Source organism: Anticarsia gemmatalis, chromosome 22, assembly GCF_050436995.1.
Source record: "Anticarsia gemmatalis isolate Benzon Research Colony breed Stoneville strain chromosome 22, ilAntGemm2 primary, whole genome shotgun sequence".
NCBI lineage: Eukaryota > Metazoa > Arthropoda > Insecta > Lepidoptera > Erebidae > Anticarsia > Anticarsia gemmatalis.
The window spans coordinates 9,115,973-9,130,437 of NC_134766.1; the positions used below are offsets into that span (position 1 = coordinate 9,115,973).

The window sequence follows — 14,465 nt, forward strand, 5'->3', positions numbered from 1 at the left end:
GAAAGTCCCGGGTTCGATACGAGAAATCTACTTTTGAGTAATATTTTGCACGATCATCGAAAAGTTTCTTCAGTGTCTGTTTCGCTGTATCATTATTATATTATAAAACTCATGCACGTTTTTGAAAATGTTCAACGGAATAGTCATGCTTTTAGGTTTAAACTTTATTTAAATAATTTATGTCGAACGTCTTATTTCACACGTGACTTTGTTTTGAATTCATCTTTAATCCTCGCCGCAGTTGTAAACGCGTAATTGTACGGGTTGACTACCGAACACGAGACATGTCTCTTACAACATAGCATATGTTTGTATATTTAATTAGTTGAAGTTAACTTAAACTGAGATTGATTTGTCCTTAATTATTAACGTTTTAATGTTTTATATTGCATAAAAATAGGTATACATAGAAACCTATTTTAGTTTAAGAACTAATATAATATGCTTTCTCGTTTTCATTTCGCTAAGGATTGAAAGAAACAAAACTCTTTAAAAGCCTTTCATAACTTTATATATTTTTATGAATAAGAGGGTTAGTTTTTTGAAAAATATATAAAAGCGCTTTTATTTTAACTTCTAGCTCCCGGGTCTCTGTATATACAAAAAGGCATGATTATATGTTTCTAAGTAATCAAGAAGTAATCAAGTCTTATCCCCGGTTTCTGAGGTACATTTAGCGGTAGTTTATCTATTCAATAGCGTTTTATTGTATGAGTTTTAACGCCATTGAATACATAAACTACCTCTAAATGTACTCAAAACCGGGGGTTAGTAAACTAGTCATGCAACTTCTACAAACATACAAACAACGGTCACGTAGTTATTATGAATTGCATACTTCTGCGTTCTTGCTTTGTATTGAAACATTCAGTGAACTGACAGCGTCAGTCGGTCTACAAATAATAGATAACATTATTATTATTAATTATTTAATTAAATTGTGTTTTATGTCAGTATATAATGTTTTTATCGATTAGAGAAAACGGTACTATAACAAGAAAACCAATAAGATTGAGGTTAGCGAGGTAGCTGGTTGTATCAACATCAGATAAATCTCATTTATAACATTTCTTTGAGCGAAATGCTGTACCGGCGCCACGTTACGTGTGATAAAGTCACACAAACAAACAGAATAAAATTCTTCTCAGAGCTTAAGTCGATGTCATAATAAAGTGCTATGTTAATTTATTTTTCTGGTTTGTAACAGAAATTTCTTTCTGTATACAAAAATCACTTTGACTAGCTACCAAAAAGGAATTCAAAATAAATACGTAAATTTTTAATTGTTTTAAAGAAAACTGCCCTTATCGAAGACCACGTCGGATAATTTACAATAGTTCAGTAGTGACTAGGAGTTGTTAAATTGTAATAATACATGTGTAAACTAAACTAACATGTCCTATTGTTACATTTATTTATTTAACTTTGACAAATACGTTGTTGCTTCTCTTTTGTCTAGTCAGGGGATTTGAATAGCCATCACGAAGATTGGACAAAATAAAATGTATTATAAAAATTATGTGGCGGTATGCTACGGGATAATGGGCAGAAAGCTTAAGACATAATATATCCCCTGTTATAACCGAAAATGCTTATAAAGATGGGTGTTTTGCAGTGGCGGTGCTTGTCTTCCAGTATTTCTGAGAATCGAACATAATAAGCTGCCTGCTCAAAATATAAAATAGTAAAAAAATATTTTGCTTCAGAATCAAAACTTAAGCAACTTTGCCATAGTTTTTTTTTCGTTAGTCGTCCAGTACTTATTTACTATTCTGAACAAAGATTTGACCTAATCGAAATCGTCGTCGAAAATAATTAACAATTAATATCTCTTAAATAACACCAGAATAGACCCCCGGTATATAATAGGTCGATACTTGCTCAACAACGCCTCGCTATTTATGATGATTGTGTAGTAGCGGCCGCTCCTACACTTCATGCTGCCCCGGTACTTCGAAGCGCCTTTTGGTGAATAAGTGTCACATCGCTGAATCGCGTCGGCGCGGGTGTCGTCCAACCCGACATCAAGCTGACTTTATGAAATTGATGTAACAATTTGTTTATTTTTTAAGCATATAAATGACAAATAAATAGCAAATAAAACATATTTTTACACATCTCGAGAACCAGAAATGTCTTAAATCACGCATTTACTTGCTTGTCGCATAATATTTTAAAATTATTATGATGAACGAGCATGCGATCATGCAACTCAACCCCCAAAAAGAGATAATTTTAATAACAGGCTTAACGACACTTTTCCCTTTCGTTTCGCGCAGATATACCAGGCGACCAAAAACTACGCAGAGTTTATAATAACAATACTCTTGTTGTTATTGAGCACCTTTTAATGTGACGAATTGAGACCGCACTGTCGAAAAAAAGCAAAAAGATAATAAAAACAGTTCGGATGAAATAATTTGCAAAATTTAATTTAATTTTAAATGTTATACAGACATGGGTTTGTTAGACTGATAAACAAAACCTTTTTCTTTTACAAAATTGGTAGCGTAGGCGGACGGACTGTTGACTCGATTCGACAATCGACTCGAGAGACGCTTCAGCCAACTCTTACGTCAATGTTGCCTATCTTGTACTAAGGTAGCATGAATTCAGAAGAGTTTTCTGGATTGCGAACAGCAAGTCTCTCATTTTGACAGGTCGCGCGTAGTAAAGTAGATGCTTGTCGATGCTGAACAATGAAAATCTTTGTAAAAACGAACATTCAATTGGTTTATACAAAAAAAACAAGTTTTAAATGGCACTTTCTTGAAGAACAAGCAGATATTATACAGGACAATAAAATAATAATAGTAAATTGAACCCATTTATGTCCCACTGCTGGTCCCATTCTAGGTAGTAAGTATAAATACTAGGTACAGTCGAGTTCTATAATATGTGACCGTGTTGATGTATCAAAAATATATAGGCAATGTTAAGTTTCATAAAAATCTAAACACAATACTTTGAGTCATTGTCTGTAGCAATATTATTGATATTATTTAGTTAGTAGTTACATATTTATGATGTGAGAGAATGTAAACATTTTGTTACAAGGCAAAGCTGTTTAGATTTTTATGAAACTTAACATTGCCCATATATTTTTGATTCATCAACACGGTCACATATTATAGAACTCGACTGTACCTATTAGTTTTGTTTTATAAGGATATCGGATACTTAAAATATTCCAGACTTCATGAAGAGTCTCTAAATTAGTAAAAGAGTTAGCGTAGCGTAGAGTTATATTAACATAAAATTGTTAAATAGTAAGTACAAGGAAATATTTTCAGTTAAAAGTACCGATTCCAATACAAAAAATCAAAAAATATATTCAGGTCACCTTTTGTAATCCTTGGATATTGTAACGTTACATTGCATTTAACAGTTGGTTACCAGGACTTAATAAACAAAAGGTAGCTGCTTACTAAATGTTTGCTACATTATATTCAACGACACACATTGAAGGGCTCATTTACATAAAACGCTATACACGCCTTGCGCCAAGCTAACTTACTTCTTGGGTAGGTAGGACCTATCTATCGATGTATATTGATATGGTTGAGTTACGTCATAAAGATAGTTTATACAGACCCGAATGGGGTGCGTTGACGTTTGACGAATTAACTTAATAATAGTTATAAATATAAAAGATAACTTCAGGAAAATTACTTATGTACATATATAAGGCGCACAGTTTTTATTTACTTTCAGCAAATAGCTATAGTAAGTATACATTGCACACACTTAATACCCGTTATAAAATGCCTTCTTTGTTATCGCAAGAAATTAAAGATAAAGCTGGATTTTGCATTGCGTAATGGTAATGAGTTCTGAGGTCAGACACCTATTGTTAACTATTATGTATTAATAAAATACGAGCATTACGTGTTTGATATATTTATTGACAGAGAATGCCAAATCGTTATATGATTAATATATGGCATCTACCATAGAGTAGAAGGAGTTTAGGTGGAGTTTAGGTTCACCACATTTCTCCCCTCCTAACCTCTTAGCTGTTCTGCTGAATATAAGATGCAGCCAACACCTGGTTGAGGTGTCGGCGCCAGACATCGCCGTTGTCGGTGCGGATCTCATAATGAAGTCGGCCTAGACGTCTTGTGATAGTACCAAACTGCCAATGGTGCTTAGCACTCGTGTAGTCACGGGCCTGTACTCGTTCGCCGACTTCCAACTGTCTGACCTTGATCTCTTGATGTTTTGATGTAGTTTTTTTATGGGTGTTTCTAAACATGCAGTGTAATGCTGTTCGAACTTCTCTTCCAAACATTAACTGATAAGGTGTCTGACCATTCAAGTTTGGTGTCCGTCTGAGGCGAGTTTTTACCATGACAAGTTTCTCTTGAAGATTACCCCTTTCTCCCTCTAAGCTTCGTAAGATTCTCTTGACTGTTTGTACGTATCGTTCAGCTTGTCCATTGGTTGCAGGGTGGTATGGAGCAGAGGTTTTGTGCGAAATCATACAGTCTTTTAGAAATTTTTCGAACTCTCCCGATACGAATTGTCGGCCATTGTCTGAGACAAGGAGTAGAGGTGTTCCATAGGTGCAAAATAGTTCTTTCAATTTTTGGATGCACCAAGAGCTTGTCGTTGATTTAGTAGGTATAATCTCTGTCCATTTCGAAAATGCGTCTACAACTATTAAAAGATAGTATCCGTAAACAGGTCCGGCAAAATCAATATGAAGCCTTTGCCAGGGGCCCTTTGGGTGTTCCCAGTGGTGTAGTGGTGCTTTCTCTGGTTCATTTTGTTGTAATCTACATGTTCTACAGGACTTAACTTTTGTTTCGATATCATTGTCAATTCCTTTCCAGTATACAAAACTGCGGGCCAGTAGCTTCATTTTCACAATGCCCGGGTGACCGAGGTGTAGTTCGTCCAGCACTCGTTCGCGTAATGTTTTTGGGATTAAGACTCGCGTTCCTCTTAGTATACATCCATCTTGTAAAGTAAATTCATTATCATTGTAACCGAGCGTTTTAAGTGATCGGCCAGTTTGTAATGCGAGTACTAATGGTGTATAATCGGAATCAATACTTGTCTCTTTCGCTATGATATTTGGGTTGACATCAATGGTATGTATTTGTTGAAGTTGAAAGCTGTAATTCTGGTCCATTTTGTTTGCCTTTGTGTTTTCTACTGGGAACCTGGATAGGTAATCTGCATTTGAGTTGTTAGGCGAAGTTCTGTATTCAATGTTGTAGTCAAATCCAGATAAGAAATGAGCGTAGTGGAATAATCGCATTGTACTCATTGCTGGTAACGTTTGATGTGGGTGGAAAATTATTGTCAGTGGTTTATGGTCTGTCACTAGGATAAATTTTCTACCGTAACAATAATAAAAGAACTTCTTCAATCCCCAGTATATGGCAGTAGCTTCTTTGTCAATTTGGCTGTACTTCTTCTCGCTATCCGATAGTGTTCTGGAAGCGAATGCTATCGGTCTTTCTGATCCATCTGGGAGTCTATGTGATAGTACTGCTCCGATTCCCAGTGGAGATGCGTCTGTTGCAAGAACCAAGGGCCTCTTGGGATCAAAATGTATAAGTACTCTTTCGCTTAGAATTTCTTTTTTAATGTGTATAAAGCTCTGTTCGCATTCTGTAGACCATCGAAAACTAGATTCTTTCTTGAGTAAGTTGTTCAGTGGATTCGTGATCGATGATAGGTTGGGTATAAATTTGTTGTAAAAATTTGCCATTCCAAGAAATGTCCTCAATTCTGCGGTGTTGACTGGGCGTTCTGTTTTAATTATTGCGTTAATCTTTTCTCTGTTTTTGTGTAGACCTTCTTTGTCGATAGTGTGTCCCAAATAGTCGATGCTTGTTTTGAAAAAGTGGCACTTATTTTTGTTTACTCGTAGGTTACTTTCTTTTAGTTTGTCTAACACGAGCTTAAGTCTCTGTAGTAATTGTTCTTTGTTGATGCCTTGAATGATGATGTCATCAAAGAAACATTTTACACCTTCGAGATCTTGAAGGAGTTTATCCATAAATTTCTGCCAAAGGCTCGGCGCGACCTTAACGCCGAACATTAGGCGGTTCACCTTAAAAGTGCCTCGATGCGTACTTAGTGTTTGTAGCATTGCGCTTTCTTCATCCATTGTCATGTTGAGATATGCCTGGGTGATGTCGAGTGTACAGAATAGTTTACCTCCGTTCATCTCTGCAAATATATCTTCTATCATAGGTATTGGATATTGTTCATCTTGTATGACTTTATTTAGTGTAACTTTATAATCAGCGCACAATCGGATACTCCCATTCGGTTTGACAACTGGTACCACTGGAGTACCCCAATCAGAGTGGTCGACTTTCGTGATGACACCCTGTTTGCATAGTCGCTCGATCTCTTCATCCACTTTGGTTTTTAAAGCGTACGGTATTCTACGTGGTTTGATAAAAATTGGTCTTGTGTTTTCTTGTAGATTTAGGTGTCCTCTGTAATTGGGTATTTCGCCTAAGTCGGATCGAAATACTGATGTCTTGTAAAGTTCCAAAAGCTGGTCTAATTCTAGATTTTCTGATTGCTGTAAAGTTTTTATATCTGCTAAATTTAGAGTTTCGAGTTCTTTCATCCAACTCCGGCCAAAAACGGGGTCAACGTTGTTGTTGATGAGGTATAATTTACCGTGGAATTCTTTTCCTTGGCATCTGCATTGAACGTATGCAACACCTGCAGGTTCGATTACTTCGCCGGTATATGTTTTGAGTTTAATATTAGTTTTAAAGATTCTTTTGCCGATTTTCAATTTTCTGTAGTCTCGTAATGACATAGAAGTAAGTGTGGCTCCAGTGTCAAATTCCATTTTCATCTTAGCATGTTCAATGTGTACCGTTATCATGTATTTTTCGGATGTTTCACCAGATATAACATTAATATCATTCCATTCATCATCATCGCTTATCGCTGAGTCGTTTAATTAATTTATATCCGGTGTAGTCTTACTGGGCTTCGCATCTGAGCGCCGTTGTAGACACACACTAGCTTTTTTTTTTTTTTTTTTTTTTTTTTTTTTTTTCGGGGGGAGAAATCCCTTCGGATGCCCAACTTTCTTAGGGGAGAAATGTTGGGGTATGTGGTGTATTTTCCACTAAAAAACCACCCCGGTAGCCAGCCATCTGGCGCGTAAATGGAAAGGCTCTGGGACCTAAAAAACTCTCCAGTGCCTTCCACCTGCACCTCGCCTCATTGAGGCTCCACACTAGAAGCCCATGGGCTTCTCTTCAAATTCTGCTAGCTAACTAATAGCTGGTGGCAATTTTGGCTACTAAAATTGCCACGAATTCCTCCCGAACCGCATCTCATGCCTACAGCCCCCACTGTAGACACCTACGATTCATATTCAGCACCGAAGTTAGCGATTGTTACCGCTACTTTGGCGCCGCCTCCTTTGTCGATCCGGATCAGTTCTCTCACGGTCCCGCTCAGCAGCCTCCTTTTGAAGCATAACAGCTTCACAAAAGGAGACCACAGCTTCCCACTTCTCATCGTCTATCAGCATAGATGCTACAAGGGCCGCCGGAGATAAATCTTGCCCAATTTTGTGAACCATTATTTCACGCTCAGACGCCCATGCTGGACATACCTCAAGCGTGTGCTGAGCAGAATCGAGGTAACTATTACAGTGGTGACACTGAGCTGTCTCCTCGCGCCCGATCCGATTCAGGTACTCACCGAAACATCCATGTCCGGTGAGTATCTGAGTCAACCGGAAGGTAACACTACCCCGCCGACGACTAATCCAAGCCTCGAAGCTAGGTAAGACCGCTCCTACGCTACGCTGGCGCGAACAACGAGGCTCACTTAGTCTGATGCGCCAAGTATAGACACACACTAGCTAAGTGTCCGACCTTCTTGCATTTATAGCATGTTATGTTTATAGCGCTACATTTCTTGGTTTCGTGATTTAAACCACAGCGGAAACATTTCCCTTTTAAATCTCTTGGTGTGATTCCTCTAAAAGGAGATTTTTTTGAATTATTGTAGGAATCAGTGGAAATTTTATTGATATTGTCACTACTTGGTTGTTCATTCGGAAGCATTGATGTATTTTCTGCTTTACTCATTTCAATAGATGTTGCAATCTGTGTCAGGTGTTTAAATGTACATACTGTTCGGTCTTGTAAAATTTTTGTACGTGCGTCGCTATCTTTCAATCCTCTTATGAGTTGAAGAGATAAAAAGCTTTCTGAAATGTTTTTCTGGCAGTGTTGACATTTAAATTCGCAGTTGGTAGTGAGCTTTTTTAAATCTGCGGCGTATTGCGCTACTGTTTCATCCGATTTTTGAGTTCTCGATATAAATTTATGTTGTAGAACCCATTTGCTAGGTTTTGGGTCTAAGTAGTCGTCAAGTGTTTCAGTAATTTCGTTAAATGTCTTATTCAATGGTTCGTCTGGTGCTATTAAATCACATAATTTTTCATGGAGTTCTGGTGATAATGTAGACAGAAGAATATTTGTCTTCATGTGGGGCTCAGTAATTTCATTAAGTCTAAAGTACACTTCCAGACGTTTTTTAAAGTTATTGAACGTTTCTGATTCATGTAAAGGATTAAATTGTATTTTTGGTATAATCTTATGGTATTGGTATATTCTATGTTGGTCTTCCTGTCGCTGACCTTGAATAATGGTTTTTTTTGTTAAAAGTTTTGATACTAAAATAGTGTGAAGTTCTTCGAATTCGTAGCCGTAATTTTGTTCGTGTAAATACGCTGTTTCATCGTTATCATCTATGGTTTTGTTTTCTATCTTCTCTTGTAACTCTCGCAGTGCTGTTATGGTGTCCTTCAAGGCTGCGGAGCGAGCGGTGATGTCCTCGTCAGACATCGTCGCCCTCTGCTCGATGTAGGTATCGAGTCTGGTGAGCATCCCACGTAGGGTGCTCCGTTTTTTACGTAGCTTTTCCATTTAGGTTCAGTTTTTCCTCGTCGCCAATATTATGTATTAATAAAATACGAGCATTACGTGTTTGATATATTTATTGACAGAGAATGCCAAATCGTTATATGATTAATATATGGCATCTACCATAGAGTAGAAGGAGTTTAGGTGGAGTTTAGGTTCACCACATTAACTCTTTTAACTTATGTGCGCTTAGTAACGTAGCGTAATTGTTTAATTTATTTACAACACAATAGTTCAATTTCACTCTTATCATATGCCATTTTAAAGCTGAAGTGGCTACCAAAATGTCTATTTCATTACAAAATTACTCATCATTCATCAATTTATTTAAATAAAGTATACGTACAGTTTAAAAAGTTTTATTACAAATCAAATAAATAAGAATAAATTAATATTAATCTTAAAAATAATTGCGTACCTAATAAATTGCTACTAAATTTTTTCGCTAAAAACAGTGTAAAGTATTAATTATTTTTACAAATCTTTATAATTTTTTATAATTATAATAAGTATTATTTAAATTACATACACGATTTATTTTTGGACTGGAGCAGGCAGATACGGTTTAGCACACGTAAACGTTTTATGTGTGATAGATACAGATACGTCTTTTTTGACTGAATTGAAACAAAAATCAGCTGTGCATTCTACCAGAGACGCATACTTAAAAGAAGATGTTCTCGAGAACTTTAAAATGCTTGTCACCTTGAATCGTTATGTTTTCCTCGTAGCAAAATGTCGTAAGCAGCCGGCGGTTGCGGTATGCGGCGATTGACCTTAACCTAAAGAATATCGTGTAGATGTGTGTCCAACCAGGAGCGCAGGGATACTGAGGAGAGTCGTGTAAAAATAGTTGGCGCAGCGAAGTGAGGGCAGCTCGGTGAAATCCAACTCGATGTGATGCCCCAAAGGCCATCTTCTGCAACTACTGGTGCCCCAGGATCGGGCTGTAGAAAAACGTTACGTTTTAGCAGGCGACTGGAGCATTACGGTCGAACAACTAGTTTGAAATTATTTTTTTGACTAAATTATGACAACCATAATTATTTCTATTGAAAATATACAAAGAACACTATAATTTATGCAATACAAATTAATTTAAATCGGAATTCTAATAACGAAAACACGACATTCTTGGGGAAAGTTATGAAAAAACTATCGGTTTTTGGTTACGAAGTTAAAGCACGAGTTGAGCTTGGTGCTTACCATGCAGATGCTATGATGGGTGACCACGGGCTTCAAGCACAGGCTGGACTCGTGCAGCTCCTCGCCCAGGTCCTGCAGCACCCTGGTACACTTGTCTGCGGAGACCAGCTTCTGAGTCGACACTCGCATGCTGTTGTACAGTACACGCTCGCTTGCCGCCTGTGGTAATGTTCTGCCTTTCACCTATAAGTACATAACACGAATATTTTAAAAACTTTCTGTGTAAACTATGTGTGTATCAAAATGCATTCAAATCTTGACAGCGGCTATTTATACTTAACTAAAATTTTGGTTATATCGATTCCTTATGCCAAATAATGGTTTGTAAATATCCAAAATTAACTAAGTTACAAATCTTATTTAAAGCTAACTAAACGAAGGTAGGTACTTTTTATTACAAAAGCTATCAAGATTTTCACTTTATAGTTTTACGAATAAGTGTTGTAGGTATAAAATAATAATATTATTATGTAGCCTGCTGTTGATCTATTTAGCGAGAGTAAATTTGTGGGCTTTCGAGCAACATTTAGTCAATATAATATACCTAGGAGCACTTCCATATTAACTTGCATTGTAAAATAGTATTTAAAAAAAAAAATTACCAATATCCTTGGCCAGTAGGTCGTCATGAACTTAGCACTAAGCACTTTTCCTTTCATATGAGAAACCGCTATAGGTCTAATAACATTAGAAAAGTTCACTGGAGCAGCCATTCTTATTAACGCCACGTCAAAATTAGGCTTCCCATGCAAATAGTACGGGTGTATCTCGATCTTTTTGAGAGGGACCAATATTCCACCTCTTTTACAGTCCACCGACCCTAGTCGTGCTCTGTACAATTTCAACGATTCGCGAACACTGAAAAAGGAAACCTCTTTAAAACTTACGAATCTGTACTATAATAATATTTCCTTCAACTATTAAACAAAACAAAATCTGTGATTTGAATATATTAAATTTATTGATATACTGTAAAAACAATAAACGTTATTGTTTTTTTTTTCTTATAGGTGCCTGTTCAATCGCGTATAAGACCCGTTGCATTATAATATTATGTGTACTAATCGCGAGAGTTTAAAAACGTTAGGTGCTATTATTTTGTCAACGAGAATGTTATAAACAAACGAAAAACTTACTTGTAAAACTCTCCCGCCGAAGTAATAATCCACAGTTTGTGCAAAAGCGCGCCAGAGGCATAGTGCGCTCCCTTTTTTTGTATAGAGACAGAAAACGGATAGTCGATTAGCGTGCTTTGCGATTCGTCGCTCTCTTCTTGACTCATGTTGCCCTGGTGGCTCCAGGTTGTTGGTCTGATGGTGGTAACTGAAACGATATTTTAACTGGCAGTTAGTTTTTGTAACAGTTAAAGTTAACGAACTATTTTTAAACCACGCGGCCACGTAATAACAAAGCGGATTTCCCTTTAAATTCAATTATTGCTTGTATTGTTTCATTAAGTTTTGATTTCTAATAAAACAGACGAAGATATACATATAGTTAATGATAAATAAATTTATTAGAACAGTTACATCTTATTTTTTATCTAACTATAAGGTAATATACTAAATTTTACATACAAATATGTACCTACTATTATTTAGCAATTTAAACACTGTAAAAAATCTTGCCAGCTCGCAGCCTCTGCTACCTAGCCTACTTTCCGAAAAGCCGATTAATTTAGGTACTAAGTATAACATGAGTGCAATAATTTGTCAAATAACTGTTTATAGACCTAAATGAACAAATTATTAATTTAATTTCATAAAGCTCACCATTGTTCACTGGTGTTCTAGTCACATTATAATCTTGAAAGTAATTCGAAGTGTGAGTAACAAATACCACTGTTTGATTATCCTCTAAAGATGTCGTAGAATTTGTTAGCCTTTCATCAAATACGTCAGAGGAAAGTTTTCCATCAATATTGTGATGTCTTTGAACATAATTTTGTTTGTCTTCATGTTTTTTAGACCGTCTTTTATCTTGTTCATGTGCCTGCTTTTCTTCAGATTCATGTATTTTCGTCGTAACTTCATTACTGATTTCATTATCACAAGATTCACTTTCAACCTCCACCTCTCCGCTACTACAGTCTGCATCCGAACCAATATTATTTCCCTCCCTTATTTCACAGCAGAACACAGATTCAACAATAAAAATTAATAAACAAATGTAAAACTTCATTTTAAATGGTCTCTACGGTCTATTCTACTACACTAAATCATGGATGATACTAAAACAGGTTTACAATTTCGCAGGTGTTAAATACAATACACAAAATGAATAAAATGCCGTATAGGATAAGGAGTTTATTGGCCATTGAAATTGTAAAAATAAAAGATGCTCTGTAACAATTGAAAAATTTCCCATGCTTGGTGATAGATGGTATTTATTCTGTTTTTATTGGTTTTGTTGCTATTTGGCGGGTCGCTATATCAACTTGCAAATTAGCTCTTAAAAATCCAAACAACTAAATAGGTTTAGGAAGAGTTGATCAGATTGTATTGTTCATAATATCAATGAAGAAATTAGGCTTCAAACAGACTACTGACAAGCTTCTATCTGGGTCTGAAACTCAATAACAACTGCTCGATTTTAATTAGAAATGCTGTCCAAAATTGTAATATAGTATAGAGTTTAGCCCGGGAATAATGTGAGTGAAATGAATTTTGAATAATTTATGATGCTCAACCCCGTAGTCATAGTTCGCACACTAAATCAACTTATGTAAATCTGTAATAGGCATCAAAGTATTAAGAAAAAAGTAATAAACATTGTTAAATGTGTTCAATGTTCAGCTAAATAAAAATATTTACATTTTCTCGGTACTCTATATATGTTACTGTAAAAGCCCGGACTGTGGCAAATCCTAAGATTTTCCGGTATATCCTAAGATTTACCAACTTTCAATGGTAAAAGTCCGAACAATTCTTTTATTTCGAACTTTTACCCCTATTCACTTGGTAAATCTTAGGATATGCCTTAAGGGCAGGTAAATGTAGCTAATATAAAATAATTTTATAGTTATAAAGAAGGAGTTTTCGGCAAACCGACATGGGTAGGTTAGGTTAGAAGGCTGAGGTGGGAGCGAGCGAAGCGAAGCTCCCACCTCAGTCTTCGTGGTTATTTTTTTTAAACCACCCAGAAGGAGGAGCCCCGCGAAGCGGGGCTCCGGCGACATCTTCAGACTCTCATTATAACTATATTACGGCGTATAATTATATCCCTAGCAATATCATTATATTACGGCTCAAACACATGATAATCAACTTTTACCGTGTCGTTATGTAAATCCTAAGATTTGCCAATTAAATGGTGGTAAAAGTTCGAAATAAAAGAACGTTCGGACTTTTACCATTGAGAGTTGGTAAATCTTAGGTTTTACCGGAAAATCTTAGGATATACCACAGTTCGGGCTTTTACAGTAACATATATAATGAACGGTAACGCGCCATAATTATTCAGAACTTCGCAGTTTCAGCTCAACAGATGGCGTTGCTGTAATTGTTTGAACGCAGTCTAATCTTGTAGATTGTAGTACCAAAGAAATGGAATAGATGACGCTAGGTACATAATCTTAAACGTGAAGCCCCTATCGATTTTCTTTTTTTTAGTTTTCGTCTTTATTTTATCAACGCTTAGAGCTGATTTCTTCATCGTTAGATACATTTTGGATCTACCTATAAAAAGCAACCATTTCTATCTACGTAACTGTCAACGAATTTAGTTTATATAGAACTAGCTTTTACCCGCGACTTCGTCCGCCACCTTAATTTTCCCATTATGTGACATTTTCCCGAAGTAAAAAGTAGCCTATGTCCTTTCTCGGGTATCAAAATATCTCTATACCAAATTTTATGCAAATTGGTTCAGTAGTTAAGGCGTGATTGAGTAACAAACAGACAGACAGAGTTACTCTCGCATTTATAATATTAAAGTATGGATTGAATAGTTTATTTCAGCTGAGTGTTCTATGCATTCATATTCCATGCAAAGTCGAAGGTTCAAAACCAACACACCAATGACTTTTCGAAGTTACGCAGTCTTTTTCTTAAATGATATTTAGCTGATATTAATCGGCCGTTTGCGTGACGTAAACCTTCATTGGAAATCATACGTTTCGTTACGTCTCCGTCAACCGCACTCCTTGTCTACGAATCTAGATATCAATCCTATTATGGCCTGTTGCTATATTCAGACACACAAACTTAACTGGCGCCTTCGTTAATTATAATTTTATTAATCAAAGGTAACACATAACTTTGAAAAGTCATTCGTGAGTCGTGGGTTCAAACCACGACGAATTGCTACTTCATTTAATTTTGAAACTTG

At 36.2% G+C, this 14,465-nt stretch overlaps 1 protein-coding gene across 1 annotated transcript; it reads right to left on the reverse strand.

The window, feature by feature from the left end:
• Positions 1-9,279: 9,279 nt before the first annotated feature.
• LOC142982826 (hypodermin-A-like) lies at positions 9,280-12,317 on the reverse strand. Its single transcript, XM_076129510.1, has 5 exons — positions 11,909-12,317; positions 11,273-11,459; positions 10,739-10,994; positions 10,137-10,319; positions 9,280-9,877 (listed from the first exon to the last, which is right to left on the reverse strand). Exons 1-5 carry the CDS (start codon positions 12,315-12,317, stop codon positions 9,713-9,715), a joined length of 1,200 nt encoding a protein of 399 aa, XP_075985625.1. The 3' UTR covers positions 9,280-9,712.
• Between the last annotated feature and the right edge of the window lie 2,148 nt (positions 12,318-14,465).